The 19566-nt window shown below is 41.5% G+C and overlaps 1 protein-coding gene across 7 annotated transcripts in view; it reads right to left on the bottom strand.

Annotated features, from left to right (window-relative positions):
* The window catches only part of CSRNP3 (cysteine and serine rich nuclear protein 3), a 107246-nt gene extending 88575 nt beyond the window's left edge, over nt 1–18671 (bottom strand). For 4 of the 7 annotated variants that reach the window (XR_752659.2, XR_752660.2, XR_752658.4 and 1 more), the window contains exon 1: nt 348–447. Coding sequence is in view for 2 of the 7 variants with exons in the window: in XM_010406853.4 (XP_010405155.1) it covers nt 348–416 (69 nt within the window). In the remaining 5 variants the exon portion in view is untranslated. Of the gene's footprint in view, nt 1–347; nt 448–18318 lie in introns of those variants that run through there. The other 3 variants (XM_010406854.4, XM_010406855.4, XM_039554896.1) reach the window with 2 other exon arrangements.
* Nucleotides 18672–19566: the final 895 nt, after the last annotated feature.

Below are 19566 nucleotides of genomic sequence, written 5' to 3'. Positions count from 1 at the left end.
TCTCTTCCTGCTGGTAGCATACACTGTATTTTCAACAGTGAGTATTTCCATCACACAAAATGACCTCTCTTCCTACATCTTACTGAGCAACTTCGGCATCAATGAGATGCAATGCGTATCCTGTCACATGAGAAAGCTGCCAGCATCAGGCATGCCTATGATTTCACTGTTTATGGATCTCACATCCGTTGAAACCTCCAACGCAGGAGAAATAATAATGTGAAAAGCTGCTTCAGAGTCATTTGTGAGGAACAAGCAAGATGCTTGCACATACATTTTTATATCCAAGAAATGTTGTGGCAAGGATCAAGAATAGCTATTCATAACAGGAATTTTTTCACCCTTACCTGTAAATCGGGTTTCTGTGTTTCAGCTCTGTCAGTGCAGAATGAAAGGTTTACTCCCCCTTTTTCCATCCATCAGACAGCAGCCATCCAATAACTGAAGTCATCCTGGCATCCTCTGGAACATGCTCTCTCCCTTATTTCCCACTCCCCACCCCCATCTGCATGCTAGCAAAATGGGAAAACAGAAAGAAGAAAACAGAACAAAAAAGCACATCTAAAAACCAGCTTTAATAAGCTACTTAGTAGTCAGTGAGGACACTCTGTACAAAAAGGTAATGACAAAATTTAAAGACAAGAAAAAAAAGTCTATTAATAAACCTTCAGCTTCACTACTGAATAGGAATTCTCCCTTTCAGCTCCTTTTTGTAAGGAAAAAACAAGCAAACAGCTGTAGGAACACAGTTACTGCCTGTATACATTCTTTTAGACTGACTCAGCTATCCAGATCTTCAGTGAAGAGTGCTGCTGTGTATTTAGGAAAGCTTGTGATTATCAAAATAACAGTGGTGCTTTTATACAAACGAGGATCTGACATCTCAATACAAATTAGAATAATTCAGAGATAGATGCCAGGAATTTCATACAAAGTACGTTTTCATTCTGTTTGAGGCAGTATTTATAAAATACTTTAAAAAGAATAATTAGTAGATACTTTTTCTTGAATGCTAGCTATTTAAAACTCTACCTGTAAACCTGGTGCATGCGCATTTATTTTACTGTATTTCTAGTATAGTAGCCAACGTTCAGTGCGCTGCATGAACTTTACACAAAACTTTCCACCTAAATAAGAATTCAAATGCAGAGAATGACTAGGTGAACCAATTTTCAATTCACATGCCTGAAATATACTCCTAGTCTCTTTGTAGCCTCTCAAATCTAGTTTGAAAAAAAATATTTCCAAGACCAGAGTGTTTTTATTTTCTACCTATCTATATAAATCAGGTATCAGCTCAGTTGAAGACAACAGCATCACATTTAGTTTATGACAGTTAAATTACATTTAAAATCAAAATCAAACATGAGTCTTCTAAGCTAAGGTATCATTTACTGCCATATCAAAGTATTTGTACTACAGGATTTCCCCTTTATAGAAAAACATTAAGCAGCAGAAGCTGACAAATACCTTTGTGTTTAAAAATTTTAATCTTCAGCTATAGCTTTTCAATAAAATTAACTGTGAATTCCTTTAAATAAGAGCATCTGTTCTCTTCAATGAATTATTGATCTTTAACCACAGCAAGACTATAGCAATTAGCATACCTTCACTACAAAGTAATAGCTGATATAGCTTCTGAAAAAATTAGCTGTCAGTCTTATCACAACGAACTGCCAGCAGATCCTGTGCATAACATTCAGATTCTGTCTTTACAAGTAAAGTAGGTGTCTTTTTAACCAAATTACCTCAGTTTAACATAAAACCTCTTCTTAGATGCCTAGAAAAATGGAAATCCCTTCCTGCAAGCATTAAAAAACTATTAGGTTTCAAATCCAAAAAATCAATACAATTTTTTTAGTGGGAAAGAACTGTAGGGAATCCTGAGAAAAACCTAAACAGACTTTTTTTCCTGATAAGCAATTGACTGGAAGACTTCAAAAATTTTTTTTTTTTGATCTGCAGAAAGAAATTCGGAGTTGAGCACCAACACTTCACCTTTCAACCAGCCTGAGTGCTGAGAAAAATGAACGGACATACAGAACTGTAGTGTCACACCTAGACTTAATAAACATTTTTTAAATACAGATGGCAAGGTGCAGCACTGTTCCATCCCCAAAACACCATTGGAACAGCTAGTCAGAGAAATGGGAAGTACAAACAAGTAAATTAGAATGCCTTGCAAAATCTGCTATGAAAATAGGAGATTATTACCAACAAACCCCCCAATAGCTCTACAACAGTCACAGAATGAAGCAACTCTAATACAGACAGTGTTTCTAAAGTAAAACACAAATAGCATTGCTACAAAAACTGATTATCATTAAGTAGGCTGGTGCTTCCCCCACATTCCACATGGGCTGCACACACAAACCTCCCCAGTGGGGTCTGTGCAATCTCCAGAACATAACCTTGCCAGTTTCCTCTGATTTCTGTGTAACATCAGACAGTCCTTGTGAAACTTGCCCCAATTTGCACATCAAGAATTGAGTAAAGTTGTTTACATGATAAATGCATTTTAAATACATGAAATTCACTTCTGCCAGTACCGCAGGGTGCTGAGGACATTCTCCTGTGCAGGTTGGGGCATTTGGCTGCCCGGGCATGAGGCCAACCTACACACCGCACAGCTGGTGGCCCTGAGAGAGGAAGGCAGCAGCAGCCCCTGCTCACCCTTTGCCAGGACCCTTTCTTCAAGTTCAGCCTCTTGCCCTTGGCCCCTGCTGGAGCTGTGCTCCCACTGCTGCAGCCCTGATGGGACCCAGCCAGGCACTGTCCTGACCCGGAGGGCTGAGCACCCACCCGGCCGCCAAGGGATCCCGGACCTGCCTCTCCACCAGGCTCCCAATCCAGCCTGGCAGCCATCCCCAGGCCTGAGCTGCTCCATACTGCTGAGCTGCCCTCTGCTTCTGTCTCACCTGCTCTTTCCAAGCCACCTGCTGCGCTGGCTGCTCCCTGGCAGAGCACCTGGACCTGACTGTCCCTTTCCAGAGCCAGCACCTGCTAAATCTTAGCAATGCTTTCCAGCTCCAAAGTGTCATTATTGGACTAATTAACCACATATCCACAGAGATGGAGAAAGGGAAACTGAATCCAGGTTTGTTCCCAGTTCCTGCTGTGACTCAAGGAATTACTCTTTGTACTTGCATTTGTTTGGTTATTCCTCCTATTTTTTAACTTACCTCTAGTTGATACTCCATCCAACACACATTTATCTTTTTTCTCCAGAGCTATTACATTGGAAAAAAGGAAAACTTCACCAGGAAGCAGATTCCTGACGCAACTTCCTTCTCTCTTCCTTTCCCTGATTATGTCTGTTGCTACCAAAATATTTACTTCTGTTCTCTCTGACTCTACAAAGAAAGAAGTTTCTTTTGGGAATCCCTGTATGGAATAGTTCGACAGGATTGCCTTCTTCCTGGATAAACCTTCAGGTTATGGGACTGGATAGCACCTTCTACACCACCTAAGTTTCTCCTGAAATGCAAATCTTTCCAAGTTCAAGAGAACATAAACAATGGCTGAGGGAAAAATGGTCTTGTAGCTACACATATCTCAAAGAACTCTGATTACTGGTAATTAACATCTCTTGATCTCCACTTGATACACCACACACAGGCACTCACACAGCCCCTGGATCCCAGCAGCTATCCTCAGGTTATGTAAGTTTATGATATCTTATCATACAGCCGTTCACTAAAAACCAATTACCGTACATCTCTCCTGTCAAGTGTGAGAGCAGCACTAACACTCCTCATGAAGGCACGGGTGGAGCTTGATGTACCAGTCTGTTCACCAGGCCACTGACTGCAGGCTCAGACATTTGCCTAAGACAAGCAGTGGCTACTGGCTGGCTCAGAGGCAGAAGAGCTATCACCTGACCTGTTAATGTTGTAAGAGGTCAGGTCTCCCACAGCAAAATCTGAAAGATTGCTCCTTGGATGCTGAAACAAATTTCTCACACAGGTCTAGAAATAAGACCCTTATTCACAGTTCTGCTAGCAGGATCCAGGAAGGTATGTCATGTTCTAACACATTAGATCTACTAGATCTCCTGAATGGAGACAGAAATTTTAACACCTTGTTTCTCAGCATCCTACATGTCTGTACAAAGATACTTGAAAGGAGAGGAACCTGGCTTGTAAGGCAGCAACAAGACTATGTGAATTTCACAGCCAATGCCAGTTCCATGTGGATATCAGGATATCTGGTGTTGTTACAAAATGTGCCACCATGGTCCCCAAGCAGATTAAACACTAATAGAGGAAAAAAAAAAAATAGATGAATGAACTATGTATGACTTACTGGGGTGTACACAGCTACCTGGAAAAATCCTACATGGTCAAAAAAACTGGAACCCACTGATGTTTGATTATGAAACCCAGGCCAAGGTTTCCTTAATTTGAAGTAGCTGGCACTGCCAGGAAATAACATATGATTTATGATTGAAAACAAATGGAAAATGGATCTTTCTTTCTCACAAATGGTAGACAAATGCCATCATCTAGTCTTAAGAAATGCCTGCAGAATTCCAGTATTCTGAGGTTTAAGTAGTCTGAAGCTATCAAACAGGATGTGTGTGATACAGTTTCCATGAGTCTTTGGAAAAAAAAAAAAAACAACTCCACAGTCAAACAGCAAAGTAAAACTGCAGAAGCCATACAACAAGCTATTTTGGCTGCAATGCCCTACTGACTGCATTCAATGAAGCCTGAAGGGACGACACTTCAGGTTGGAGGAGGTGGTGGATAATTATGGGCAATGCACTATGAAAACACATCACCCTATATTTTGAAAATCAAAACTGCTTCAGGAAAGAACAGGATTAATTAACGACATCATTCATAAATTTTTACTCTTTAATAGAACCTTGAAGATTCTACTGTGTCTGAAGGAGCTGAACAATGTTTTCTCCAGTTCAGAACAGCAACAAACCAAGTCCTTTTTTCTAAGGCACATCATACTAGTCAAGGGATCTGGCACTTGAATACATTCCTCCTGTTACATTAGGAGGATTTAACTATCAAGGAGCTGTAAGAACCACACTGAGATGCTCAGCTTGCTGACTGAGCTCTGGGTGGGAGGCCAGAGAAACAAGAGGCCATGAACTGCTAACTTTGGGATGACAAAGGGCACAAAGACTGGTGATGCTGGCCAGGTGAATGGACACTGAGAGACACAGCAGGAACTTATTAATAACAAAGTATAGGAAGTCAGGTGACACCAGCGAGGTGGATGGACACAGAGAGGTCGGCAGGAGCTGAAGACTCAGGAGGAGAAGCAAGACTTTCCCACACAGGGACTGTGAAGGTGCAAAGCCCAGGGGTTCCTTTGCTGGGGGTCCCTCCTCAGAGGCACCAGCTCGAACTGTTTCTGTGTTACTGCAGCCGGAATAAATGGCTTTACAGACATGTGAGGCTCTGCTGTGGACAACCTGGGGTGGGACTGGTGAAGAAACCCGGCCTGGCCGTGTGACAGGGCTGTGCTGGGGGTCCTGTGGGCCCTGCCGGGTCCCTGGAGCCGCCTGCTGGGAAGGGGCTCCGGTCCCAGCTGTGGAAGCGCAGCCTTGGGAGTGTGACTGGCAGAGCCTCGGGAATGGGCAGACTGGGAAGTTTCATCAGTGGGGCAAGTGGGGAATGACTACACTGCTTATTGCACTGCTGAAGGCCAAAACCAGCTGCCTTAGTTTTAAGACAAACAGTACTGCAGCAGCCATTATAAATAAGTTTTTCTTTACTCCTTGATAAACAAAACCACGGAAAACCAAACCAAATGTTGCTTTCCTCTTAAAATATATGTAGAGAGTTCATGTGAAATAAAGATTAAAACCAAAACCAACCAAAAAAAAAAAAAAAAAAAAAAAAACAAAAAAAACAAAAAAAAAAACAACAAAAAAACCAAAAACCACCACACCACAGAAACCTCCACAAAAATAGTGCCAGGTGAGAACAAAACTGAAAAACATATGCAAGGCAGACTAATTTCAAGCTCTTAGAAATGCAAGTTACATAAACTTCAAGTTTCTCAGACTCTCACCCACTTACCAACATCCAATTTATATTCCTTCAATCAGCTCAAAAGTATAGTCATCTGCCTTCAGTCAAAGCAAAAGTCGTATAATAAACGACACAAAAAGAGATAAAAAGGTAAGCAAGGAACTTTTGCACAAGAGTATACATGGATTTCCATTAACTCATCTGTGACTATCTCATAAAGCAGCTTTCTACCATGGAAATTATTTCCAATTTTGCTTATTTGCATACCAACTAAGTCAGGTAAGCTCTTGCCAAAATCCGGAATTGACTTCTCATAACTAACAGTACAAAACCTAAAACATTAGACTTCAAAAACAAGCTTCTCTTGAACCATAACCTATGCTTCATGACTGAAAGGCAAATTTAAACAAACCTGAAAAAGTTTACTAACCCATTTTTGATTAGCACAAATAAAAATTCTTGGTTTTCAGCCCTATCTGTTCCAGTGACGGTGGCACAGCACAGTAAGGGAAAAGAGGAGGTACTACCCCTTTTGAAAGGAACACAGACACAGACTGACAGCTAGGTCAGGGAGGAACACCACTTTTCACTGCTATGACACAGGCACCTTATGAGATTTTACTTAGTCACCACAGCTGACTACCTGAAAGATTAGTAAGAGCTCTTTTTCTGCTTATTTTGCAGGCAAGAGTTTCTTCTTTTATTTATATTCCTCTTCCTCTACTAATACACTGACTTGATGAAATCTTTAAGCTTAATAAAATGTGCAGAAACATAAATGTGTGAAGCCAAATATTATGAGCTTAGGCAGCTATACCACAATTAGCTACAAACAGTAAAGGTGGAAAAACATTAAGAACAGGGATAATATCTAAATACATTTCCTCCAAACATTTGATGCTTACTCCAACTGTGGGCATTTCTCATTTTTCCAAGAGTAAAATTAAAAATCAACTAGATTTAGATAAATTTCACCCTGAGTGTTATAATCCTGGTTTCAACCGTATGCACAGTGTCCTAATCCTACTAATTTGGTTCTTCCTGACAAGTTTCTGCTCCCTCTACCCAGCCCAGCTTCATTCATGGGTCTACAGCTACCCTATCTTCAGCCTCACCTATTGGTCATATTCACATTCATTCATATTGGTCACTAAAAGTAGCCTCTAGACTTTTATCAGGGATTGTGGGGCTGCCCACAATCAGTTCACACAGATTACCAGAGAAGTCACAAGGCTACACTGATACCTAAAAGTCACGCTTCTTCTGTATTAGATTTTGGATTTTGCCCCATGTGCCACATGTATCCATGTGCCAAACAGTGATCAAATGAGGTCTCAAATGGTGCATCAGGTCCTTGAGTACATTATACCAACAAAACATTTTTTTTTCATAAAAATTTCTGGTGTAAAAAATTAACATTGTTTTACATTTCTACCAATGAAAGTACTACATTTTTAAGTACACTTGTGCAAAATTTAACTCCAGAAGTCACTGAAGGAGCTCCTCCTTTACCCCATGCATACTTTTAAGAAAGGCCATGCACTGTTGCTATTGATAGTACTCACTGTTCTTCCCCAGTGCTGCTGATGCACAGCTCACCAAAACGGACACGGGAAGAGCATCCGAGGAAATCATGTCCAATTCATAAGGACATGTGATTAACCAGTACTACCAGCCTTTCAATACAACCACTTCCTTGGGGCCATTCTCATACCTGTTCCATGTATGGTTTTGTCCTAGTGTGCTTGTTTTCGTTTTAATAACATAATTGACTCTTTAAAGAAAAATCACCATTGTACATGAAACAAACATAAGAAGTTATGCATCACATAAAGATTAAACATCTTTAATCACAAAAGATGAAGAGTACGGCATTAAGCTAAGATATTGAATGAATAGGAAGCATATATAAAGCTTGTAAGTGACAGAGCTGTTAAAAAAAGGAGGAAAAAATTATATGAAAGATCAGTTGCTTTTTCAGAAACTCAGAGTGTGCCTAATTTTTCTCCTTGTAAAATGGAAGGTCATTATTTACCTTTTTGCTCCATCATAGCTAAGAAGAACTTCAAAATGTACATAATTTTGCTGATAAATTAAAATGTCCTCATTCCCCAAGTGACAGGAAATTCAGCTGCACCAAAGAAAGCAGTGTTCTGCAAAAATGGACCTGTGCCTTCACATACAGATCTGCAAATGCATTCTAGAAGAGAACACTCACTTGGCAGGGAACAGGAGTCTAGTCCCTATTTCCAAATCAATCTTGTGAACAAGAAAGCCCATCTATCCCTACACACAAGCAAGTGCCCCAATATGAGAGTGTTATGCCCCATTTCATCCAATAGCAACCAAGAGAAATGGCAGGCCCTTGCCCAGCACGCTCTTCCCAACATTATTTTATAGCTTGTCCATTACATTGTATCTCTGAAAGACGCAGGTGTCAATTTCAACACTTTCAGGCCAAGAAAAACAGTAACCAAGTCTCTAATTTTCTTCGGAACTGCTCTCAACTACAATAAACAAGTACGTGTCTATCATTGGTACAAGAGAAAATCCTACTATGCTAAGGGTTCACCCATAGAAAAGGGATCAGTGCTTTGGATTTCCAGTGAACAGAGCTGACTGTACTCAAAAGCTCATAAATTCAGACAACCTACAATGCTAGTGTGTCCATTTCAGCAAGGTGGGAGCCCCAGTGAAATGAAGGATGACTGAATTTCTCTTTGCATGTTTTGCAGACACAAGCTCTACTGGCTATGTTAAAAACACAGGAAGCATTACTTTAAAAGTTGTAGCTGCAGAGAGACATCAAATGGATTTTCTGACTTGCAAATGTCTTTTTAATCACCATCAGTGCAGCAGCAGGCCTGCTTTCGAAAACGCTTAGCAGAATCACGAACTTTGAAGGAGCCATACCAACAGAACGTCAGGGTTGGCATTGAAAAACAGGACAGTCAACAACCAGGAATTAATTTAAACAGCTTTCTCAAGACAAGTCAAACAAGGAAAGACAAAAAAATTGTCACTGGGCAGAGAGAGCTCTTTTAAGACAGATCAGCTTCTCAAGAGAGGTTCTGGAAGAATCCCAAAGTTGTCATTAAAACCAAAAATCCTCACTTCTTACATAAACTGTTAAGCCTTAGGCTAGGAACGATTTTCAAAGCAGTGACAGAATCTGCTTTATTTTGCATAATTGTGAGTAGATAATAATTTTTGGTGAAGTTAATGAGCAATAGAAGCTGAGAACGGGCTTTCCTTTGGTGTTCAGACATACAAAATCAGAAAGTCATATGCAATGAGAAGTCATTCAAGCTCTCCTTTATTTAGAACAATTGTTTATATTCAGTATGTCTGTAAGGGAGAGGTGCAGACAATGGTCTCCACAGTCTTCCTACTGTATCCCTTACAGATCTTCTTATACAAACTCAATCAAAAATTGTCTGAAAAACCTGTCCAGTCAGGTAGCTGTGTCCAATGATGAGAGATACAGCTCGAATGTAACTAGAGGGACTTGCGTGGAAGAAATTTGCCTTTGATGATCAGATGGTTCCTATCTGACAGGTAGGTGGTATGATGAAACAAAGATGGCACCAAAGATGGTACCCTTATACAGCTACATCAAATAGGGAAAATACTGAAGTTTGGCCATCAGACAATCCCTTCAGTATCTCTGCTGTATATTGGATATGTAGAAATACAGTGTACAGCACAAGTCAAACACCTGTCTTTGTAACCAAGCTGACTTCTCTATTAGCACGACCATTAGCACTTCCCTGAGAGTAACAAGGGAACAGTTCTAAAACAGGCCTCACCTGTAAATAGATTAAGTATAAAAGGGTAAAGGGTATTATTCACTAAATGTTATGGATTGAAATATAATAGGAAAAGTTCAATATAAACTGGAAGACACAGGAAAGCCATCTCAAATATTTTCATTTATCACATGAATGACTCTTTTTTGCTATTTTAACCTACTAATGAACAGTTCTGACCAAACACTTTCACAAGCAACATGAAAAATATCCATTTTGGAACAACTTAAAATTCTAGAGGAATGCTGATCACTCTATACAGATTGAAAAGATTAATTCCCTAATTATTTATTACTAAAATTAGACTAAATATGAATTTAAATCTGTTTTAAATATATTTTTAAAAATCTAATGGTGAGATGCATGCAATTCAAGATATTCTAATAAACATTATATTTCATTCTAGGGACACAATATGGTAAGAGAACAGAAAAACAGGCAATTTTAGCTATATTCATGGGGCTTTCCTCCTCTCTGACTGACATTTACAGACTTGATCTTTAACATCCCTTAAGGAAAACAACAGTTTTGCAAATAATTAAGTTGCAGTTTAATTAATAATGCATTCATTTCACAGATAATGTATCACTATAAAAGCTACAATTTTTCCATATCTTAATAGGAATTTTAGTCACACCCAGGATCAACAGCAGTATGAGTAGAGTGTTTCATCAGTAGTACAACAGATACTGACAAGAAAGCCTGAAAGTGATCAATTCAGGAGCTATTCTAAGTCTTTAAATTACCTTCGTTAAGCACAAAACATGTTAGTAATTTTTTTTAATATCGGCATTTTTATCAGACTGCTACTAAAAAGAAGACTGAAGTAATTACTTTTATTCAGTAGTTATTCTTAAATTTAATCCACACCGCATTCTAGAAACAAAAGTGGGAGTTTTCTTTAAAATCCCTCTTCATAAGGGAGGTATCACAACCAAAGAACTCAGCAAGAGCATCGGTTCGGTGCAATCATGCACTGACACCTAGTGAATGCTTGCAGTTAGGAAATCCTGTTGCTTATCTCCTCATTGCCCGTGCACGACGAGTGTTACCAACACGCTCATACTGACAAGATGCTTCAAACACAAGGTTTCCCTCCTTCCAATTAGGGAGACATCAGGATGTGCAGTCTTTCTTGTACATGAGCGTGAGAAGACACATACAGTATCTGACCTGCTCAAAAACGTGTATGTCCCTGCAAATGAGTCACTATTTCTTTATTTCTCATGCATAATGGCAGCCTAGTGACTAGTGCTCAGTATGGCAGTGAGGACAAGCAGACAGACAAGTTCTTCGAGACGAGATGGATTTTGCAAACCCCCAGCTCCACTCAGGGAGTCAGCTGGCTCCACACACAGCACAATTGTTTTCTTTCCATTATGCAGCAGATGGTGCTGGAGATGATCTGAAAAGCCCTTAAATGTGAACGGCACATGCAGAGAAACAGTGGAGACTGCAACCAGAGGATTTATAGCCGAGAACAATCTGGGGTCAGTGATTATGTCATCACATTGTCACTCCTAATGCGTCTCAACAGAGATGCAGAAGCTAGCTGTTCGACCCATTCATCGAGCTTCATGCAGAATCACCAGCCTCACGTCCTCACTAGAAACAACAAAAAGTGCCTGACATTGTTACTCAACTCTTATTCTTTAATTGCATTTAAGAGATCCCTTTTCCTAAACTTTTCGCATTTCTTCAGCCTAAAACCCAAGGTAGCAACTATCTGTTCTCTTGAATTCTCAGGGAGCACTGGACAAATTATTCAGTGAAAAACTGCACTGCCTAATATTACAAGCAAAGCCAGAAAAATAAATGCCAAAATAAGCCTTCAAGCTCTTACAAGTGGGTTGAGGTTGTGTTGGAGGGCTGGGGAGGAGGGGCAATGCAATACACTGCTGTCCATCACTGTAAATCTTTTCAGACCCATGTTCAAAATTCCAGTTTTCATAGCTTGATTTTCTTGCATTTCCAAACAGAATGTTCCAGAATCACATACACCATTATAAATTAAATACTACTGCAGCCTGTAAGCATTTTTCCAATACTGGCACTGAATTGACTTTGGTGGAAGTCAGTTGGAAGAAAAAGATAAAATTAATCATTCCAGAACTTCTAGCTTCACTTGAAAAAAAATTACGTACATCCAGGGTATTCATGCTTGGCTCTGGATGCTAAGCTGAATTTCTCTCTCATGTATATACAAGTTATTTTGTTATAGCTATAATGTACATAAGTGATAGCAGTAGTGAAAAGTCTTTTACCAATGAGTATTTGGACAAAGTTATTAACTAAATACTAGGTTGCCCTACTCCTGTACGATCCTTCTCCAGCAGAACTGCTTGTCTTTGGATGAGTAGCTTCAGTGGTAGAGATCAAAGTGGTGTTTTTTCCTTTTCATGAATCCATAATAATCCCACATCTGTGTGTGGTGACAGTGGCAGGGGGAAGCAGAAATCTCCCTACCCAAACCGTGAAGACCAGCAGGAAACTGGCAGCTGACGTTACTTTCCAAATTTGTTTTTCATACATCTCTAAATTACCTTTCACATGTCATGAGGATAAATTTCTTAGATGTACTATTCAGAGGCTTTTATAATGTAAGTTTACCTAGTTTACCCGTGCTGTTTTTCAGCAACTGCGTAATTCCCATTTTCTTTTTTACCGGTTACAAAGCAAAACAACCCAAGCTAAACTGTGGGGTTATGGAGAGAACTTGACACATCTGAATAACTGGCTTCTTATTTTGGAACAAATGCTCAGAAGGAAAAACAGCAACACACAAAACCTATCTAACTTAGGCAAATGACCCAAGCAGAGTTACTCTATCAAGGCTTATACTACAACTATTTGGTTCAGGATACATCCCGAACATCCCATATCACTTGTGCTCATCTGAGATGGTGAGGGACAGACACTGAAAAAGACACCAAATTATTGCCACTGTTAATAAATTCTAGTTTGTGAAACAAGTGCAGTATTTTGAGACCCTTCACTTTAAAAACCTAGTGTAAGGCTGTTAAAGAAGTAAATATTTTATGAATGCCTCTTGGAAACAAGTTGAAGCCAAAGTAAACATTAGCAGAAGCCAACGCAAATCTTGAGCAACTTAAACTCTCATTACTGTTTATAAGCATCTACAATGTTCACAAATACATAAACATACAAATTTCTAGGTATATACAGGGCTCTCCTCTTTGTTGAGACTGTATCTGGAAGACAACATGTTTTTCTATCCTATCACTACAGTAAGGCTTGACAATTTTTCCATCATCTCTTATACGATGTTAAAAATTAGAACAGGTAACTGTATTCTTGTCAAATAGGAATTCACATTTAGGTGTAAACATATGGGCAAAACACAGATTATTAAGGGGAGGGACATGACGGGGAACAGCAGGGTGCCTGATCAGCTTTCAAGGATCAAAATTTCTTCTGTAATAAAGAGTATTTATACCCCTCAAACCAGTATCCTGCTTTGCCGTTCAAAAATCCTTGTTGCCATGGGAACTGCAAAAGAAGCCAGTTGTGACATAGGAAGGCTATAACAGAAACAAGTCTGCTGTGAAATGACCAACAGTCTAGGGTTTTGTATAAAAAATGCTTGAATAGTTTTAACCTGAAAACAAAATGCTGCCTCAAATCTTACTTCCAAATCCTCCTTCCACAAATATTTTGCAAATTTTCACTAAAACTTGATCATATAGATAGATATTGTTTATACAAAATGAGGCAAATTTGTGTTTCATATCTACTACATCCAGTGCAAAAATACCTACTTCCATATGTGCCTTTTCCAGATATATTTGGTACAAAGTGTACATTAGTGATTTACATTACTGTACTGTGTGTAGAGGGACTGAGCAAAAAGATCTCAAAAAACCAGAAGACACAAAAGACTAAAGCACACACATGCAAAAAAATACTGCATAAGACAAACTATATAAAGCAAGACTTCTAATGCAATTGTTTAAAAGAGGATTTCAAGGTTATACATGCAATTTGCCCTTTGTGTTCTCACCAGGTAGCAAACAACAGTGCTTGATTACTAAAATAGAACATCATGCCTTTTGAGAAGGCTGTTGGCACTTCAAAGCAAAGTGAAAAAGCAGTGTCAAACCCAGTCATGCAATTCCCACTTGAACACAAACAGTTCACAGAAGTGTGAATAAAAAAACTCAACAGGATGATGATCGAGGGATCCATGTAATAACATGGAATGCATACTTTCAAACATAACCCTTTCAGCACCCCATTGTAATCTTATCAAGACATTAGATTTATTTCCCTGTCAAAAATGTATACAATACAAAACATCTTGAGAACACCACATGATAAGCACTGCACTGAAATGATGTGACCTCTAGGTCACATATGCTGATTTGTGACACAGCAATGAAGTTGGGGAGAATCCTGAAGAAAACAGTTTTGCAAAACAGTTACCTGCAAAGACTGCTTCTATATGTCAAAGCAGTCTCATATGTGTATAGAATACCTTTTAACATTATAACTACTTAAGCATCAGATTATGACAAACTAATTTAAAAAGGATCCTTCGAAACTAGGTACAAGTCTTATCTGCAGACTGGCTCACGGTTCCAGATTGCTTTGCGGAACCATCAATTAGGAAATACATACTTTTTTATCTGTTCTAACAACACTTGCTTATCAGACAGCACATTATACAGAATGTATTATCACCGAAACCAATTAGTTTGGATTACCTCCATTTCATCCCCCTCCCTGGAGTGCAGATAAGAGCAGCTATCTCCAGTTTGGCCATGCCCATTCTCCTTTTTGACCTAGCCTGCACACTCTGGCACAGAACTGCACAGGTCTTGCAAAATGCTTGGACAAATCATCAAGTAACTGAGGATATTGAGAGTAATGGAAGGCATTCCCAACGGAGAGGGTATTTGCCTGGGAAATGGGAAATGCAACAGGCTTTTCTTTTTTACCTGTCAAAGCCATACAGCAAACAGGATGAGGGGGAGGGGGAGCAGCAACACCTGCATCTTTATTAAGGTTTGAAAAAGTATTTAAACTGGCCTCAGGAAGTCAAGCAATTTACAACACCAGTAACCAGTGAACCAGTTCGGTGTGAAAAACTTTGAAGGTAAAATTTTACTTTCAGAATAGTGTGGCATTATTCATTTGACAAGTTTTTAGAATTAACAAAAATATAAGCTTCCTTAAATGGGTTGTGGGGTAAGAGAGTAACTAATATAGTACAATGATGCATACTAGAAACAGCAAAAAACAAAGGAAAATATTAAATCGTCTAGATCATTTTACATGCATGTATCAGTCCTTCACTTAACACTGCATCTATTAGATGAATTCTTTTCCCAGTAACACAAATGCTCTGTTTTTCTCAGATTCATACATACATTAGGAAGATATCTTCACTGCCAGAGACATCTGTGAGAGACTGAAAAAACTGATGTCTAGAGACATTCTGGGGTGCATGTATGAGGGGGCAGGTCAGTCCTTGCCCTGGTGAGGCAGTGCCCTTCTCCACACCCCTCCACCCCAGAGCCTGTATCCCAGCCCTGCAGTGGCTGCCAATCCCTGGCACAGGGGAGGCAGTGCTCCACACCCCACCCCTGGAGCCCCTAACCCAGCTCCTAAGTGGCCAAATGACCAGAAGTCCCATGTGGGGGAAGGGCTCAGGAAAGCCAAGGGGTATTTAAGGCCAAACACAAGGCAATCAGATGTCTTGACCATACTTCCTCTTGGAATTTTTATCTGAATGCCACTGGAATCCAGGAGTTCGTACCTATATGTATCCTTTTCTGCATCTTTTCTGTTTCTTCTTCTAATTCCCTCTTCTTGCAATTTTTGAGTAACTTAAAATTGAACTGGCTTAGAGTTTGCCAAGTTGAATGGGCCAAGTTAATACTTTGAGAAGTGTTTTATATTGATTGAATGCTGCATTAAACCCTTTGTCAAAGTTTCTTTGATTTTCTAAAGTTGCCAGTAAAGTTTTTTTGTTTTTACCTCTTGAGAATACCTTGTCAATATTTCTCCTGTGCCTGTAACTTAGAGTACACGAACAACCATGAGCCCTTTGAAATGTCTCATCGAGTGAGTTGCTTGGGGCCCTTACAGCATCCAAACCTTCTTATCCCCTGGCTCACTGTTTCTCTAAATTAGTGTGCTGGGATTGGCCAGGAGAGAGTTAATTTTCCTCACAGCAGCTAGTGTGGTGCTGTGTTTTGGATTTGTGCTGGAAACAGTGTTGGTAATTCCAGGATGTTTTTGCCATTGCTGAGCAGTGCTCCCACAGAGCAAAGGCATTTTCTGCTCCTCACACGTCCCACCAGTGAGGAGAATGGAGGTGCACAAGGAGTTAGAAGGGGACACAGCTGGGAGAGCTGCCCCCAGCTGAAAACAGGGATATCCCCACACCATATGGTGTCATGCTTAGCATACAAACCTGGGGGAAGAAGGAGGAAGGGGGGATGTTTGGAGTGACAGTGTTTGTCTTCCCAAGTCGCCGTTATGTGTGGTGGAGCCCTGGCTGTCCTGCAGATGGCTGAACAGCTGCCTGCCCATGGGAACTGGTGGATGAGTGCCTTGTGTGGCTTTGCTTGTGTGAGTGGCTTTTCCTTTACCTACTGAACTGCCTTTTCCTCAACTCACAAGTTTTCTCACTTTTACCCTTCTGATTGACTCCCTCATCCTGCTGCTGGAGTGAGTGAGCAGCTGTGCAGCATTTAGTTGCCAGCTGGGGTTAGACCAAAACCATCAGTCACCATCAACTACCTGTAGAAGATTCCCCTACAGAAAGTAATCCAAACCACAGTTCAGCCCCATTCACCCCCCCTTCACTTTGAACAAATAGACTGATGTAGTACATCCATGCAGTAACATCTGTCTGTGGTTAAAGCAAGCTGAGCTATCAGTGTGACAAGTGCCAAACTAGGCTGTCTGCTGTTCTGTAGCATCTCTACAAGGCCATTTGTTTCCAAAATACAACAATTTACAATAGCGAATGTGTGTTGTAACACGCATTACAGCCTCCTGCAGTTGCTTATTGCTTATTCCCTCCACAGCCGTTGCTATGCAATCCCAGAGGCAGGAAATAATTTTGAATTGTCATTAGAACAACCTGACAGAATCAAAAATCTAGATAGTCAGACACAAGACCTATCAAAAAGATAAATTCACAGCAAGGTACCACTGCATGCTGCAAACACTTCTCAGACTATTACACAAGTAAGGGTCCCCAAAGAGTGCAGAAGCCAGTCTACATTCTAGCACTTTATATTCCATATATACTACCTAACCCGAAATACAAACAGATTTCCCAAGGTTCAACCAAACTTCTACCACATATTGCAGAGAGTTCTATTTATTTCACAGTAAAAGCTAAATAGATCTAAAAAGCTTTACGATACTTCAGAACACTTTAAAATAAAGCATGCTTAGTCACAAAATCTCTCTCCACTTTTTCTCATTTTACTGCATTCTCTAAAACAAATTATGATGAGATTTTTAGTGACTAGTGAGGGATGTAACTGAGCTAACCTGAACTATTGTTCAAACAGTAAACACATAAATAATATACTGAAACAATAGCCACAGGTAAGAACAGGCATACAATTTTCCTTACAGTCAATTTTTAAAAGCTGTATTTTAGAGATTACTTTAACCTGCTTTCCTCTGACAAGACTAAACAGCATAGAAGTTATTCTGGAGTCACCTTAGGGTATGCCACTCCAGCATCTTTGCCCTTGGGTCTTTATTTATGTTGCCACTTTTCAGGGTAAATACACTAAAATTTACAAATCTCTTAGAGCTTTATTTTTTCCACACACACTATACAAAAATTCATTCTCCAATTTGCACACTGATAAAGTAAGGGTGACAAATGTGGATGTGAAATCTTTTGTGGCAGACTTTTGTTAGCAATCTTTCCCCAGTAGAACATATCCTCATTCAAAACGCTGCAATATATGGTGGGTATAATTAAACATTAAGTGTGAAAGAACATGGGAAACTGAGCATGTTTTTCAGCCTGAAGCAATCTGTTCATTATTTAGCTCTACTAGCCCGCGTCAGCAACTGCCTCTCACAACTGCGTGTCTCCCTGTCTACTTAGATCAGAAGATGTTTTAGATGAAGAATAAACTGGAGGTATCTTGTCGCTCCAGAGTTTGCTGTCTTGAGTGGAGATAGAACACAGTTTCTCACACAGGACTAGCACGGTCTTGCAGCACCACAGGACCTATCCAGAACGACAGACTAAACAGAAGTCCCCTGAGACGCTTCCCATTTACTGCGCTATGCCGGGGCCAGCTGGGGCTACCCCAGCTCTGTCCGCGCCCTCCGTGCAGCGAGGCGGCCAGGCCCGGGCGCTGTGTGCCGCCAGCCGGGCAGACACCCCCACACACCGAGGGGCTCCGAGCCGACGGGCGCAGCCGCGGCTGAAAGCGCTGGGCCAGCGGCAGCACCGAGGGACAGCGAAAACCCCGGGAGCCCTAAAGGGGTGCCGCAGGCCACCTCACCTCGCATCCCTTTACGCCTCAGGTGTCGCAAACGCCAGGAAAGACAGGCGGTCTTACAGGCGAGGATCCGATCTGGGGACAGCCGCTCCCTCCAGGTGACTCACAAACGCAGATGCCAGTGGGGTTTGTTCTCCTCGCCCGGCTCTCCCAGTTCCTGCGCTGCCAGCGGGTGCGCCGGGCTCCGCCGCCTCTGCGCTTGCAAACGCCCACTGCGCTTGCGGGTCCTCACCTGAGCCGCCGGTATTCCAGCGCTTCCTGTCGCCTCCCAGGTTCGCCAGCCGGCCCCACGCCGGCAGCCGCGGCCAACAGGGACGCCGAGCCCCCGCCCTCCATGGCCGGCACAGAGCGCGGCGTGCGGCGCTTTCCCCGCTCCGGGGCGGGGTGACCCCGAGCCGCTCCCGCGGGCCGCTCCGCCCTCCCCGGGCCAGCCCGGGGAGCTGCTCGGCCCCCGCCTCCCGCCCGGGGCTCGCGGTGCCCGGGGAGCGGCCCTGCCTGGCCGGGCTGCCCCGCTCCTTCACCTGCGCTGCGGGCGCCCTCGGGGCGGCGGCCGCCGGGAGGGAGCGGGCGCGGGGCGGCGGCAGCACCGAGCGGCCGGAGCCGCAGGCACAGACCGCGGGGGGATGCTCTGGGGACACGCCCGGCCTTCGTGAGTGTCCCATGTGTCAGCTAGAGATTTGTTTACAAAACAAACAACAAAGGGAGGGGGACCCAAGCAAAACCACAGCGGCTTGTTGTCTGAGGCATTTAATTAATTTTTTTCTTTGTGCTAGTCTTGTGTTAAGCACAAACCCCTCTCAGACATACTGATTGTTTTCAGTCTAAGTCAGACAAATATTTATGTACCTGCATTTTTTTCAAGACCTTTCCCTCCACAAAACCAACCAAACCAACACGAAACTTGTCCTTTAATTACACGATTTTGAATTCTCCATCTCTCCCTATCTTACACCCTGCCCTGACAATTGTTTTTTCACAGCTGAGGTGAAGAATCTAACTAAAACACTGCAGCCTAAGAGCTCACTACACGAGTGTAGTGATACTCATTTCTAGAGTGAACAATCTCAACAGACCATCAGTGGTTGAAAATTGTGGAGAGAAGGGACGTAGGGCATGCACCATGCTACTGTTCCATTGCAAGTGTTTCTACTGGGGTGCACACCCAAAGCTCGGAGTTATACATCACACAGATCACTGGGTACATCTGGTTTTCTCAATACTCTTCAGAGGATCTGATGTAGAGTGCACATC

The sequence above is a fragment of the Corvus cornix genome, chromosome 7 (assembly GCF_000738735.6).
Source record: "Corvus cornix cornix isolate S_Up_H32 chromosome 7, ASM73873v5, whole genome shotgun sequence".
In the NCBI taxonomy this organism is placed as follows: Eukaryota; Metazoa; Chordata; class Aves; order Passeriformes; family Corvidae; genus Corvus; species Corvus cornix.
Note: the sequence above shows the minus strand (reverse complement) of the source record. Positions and strands in the feature narration are given on the sequence as shown.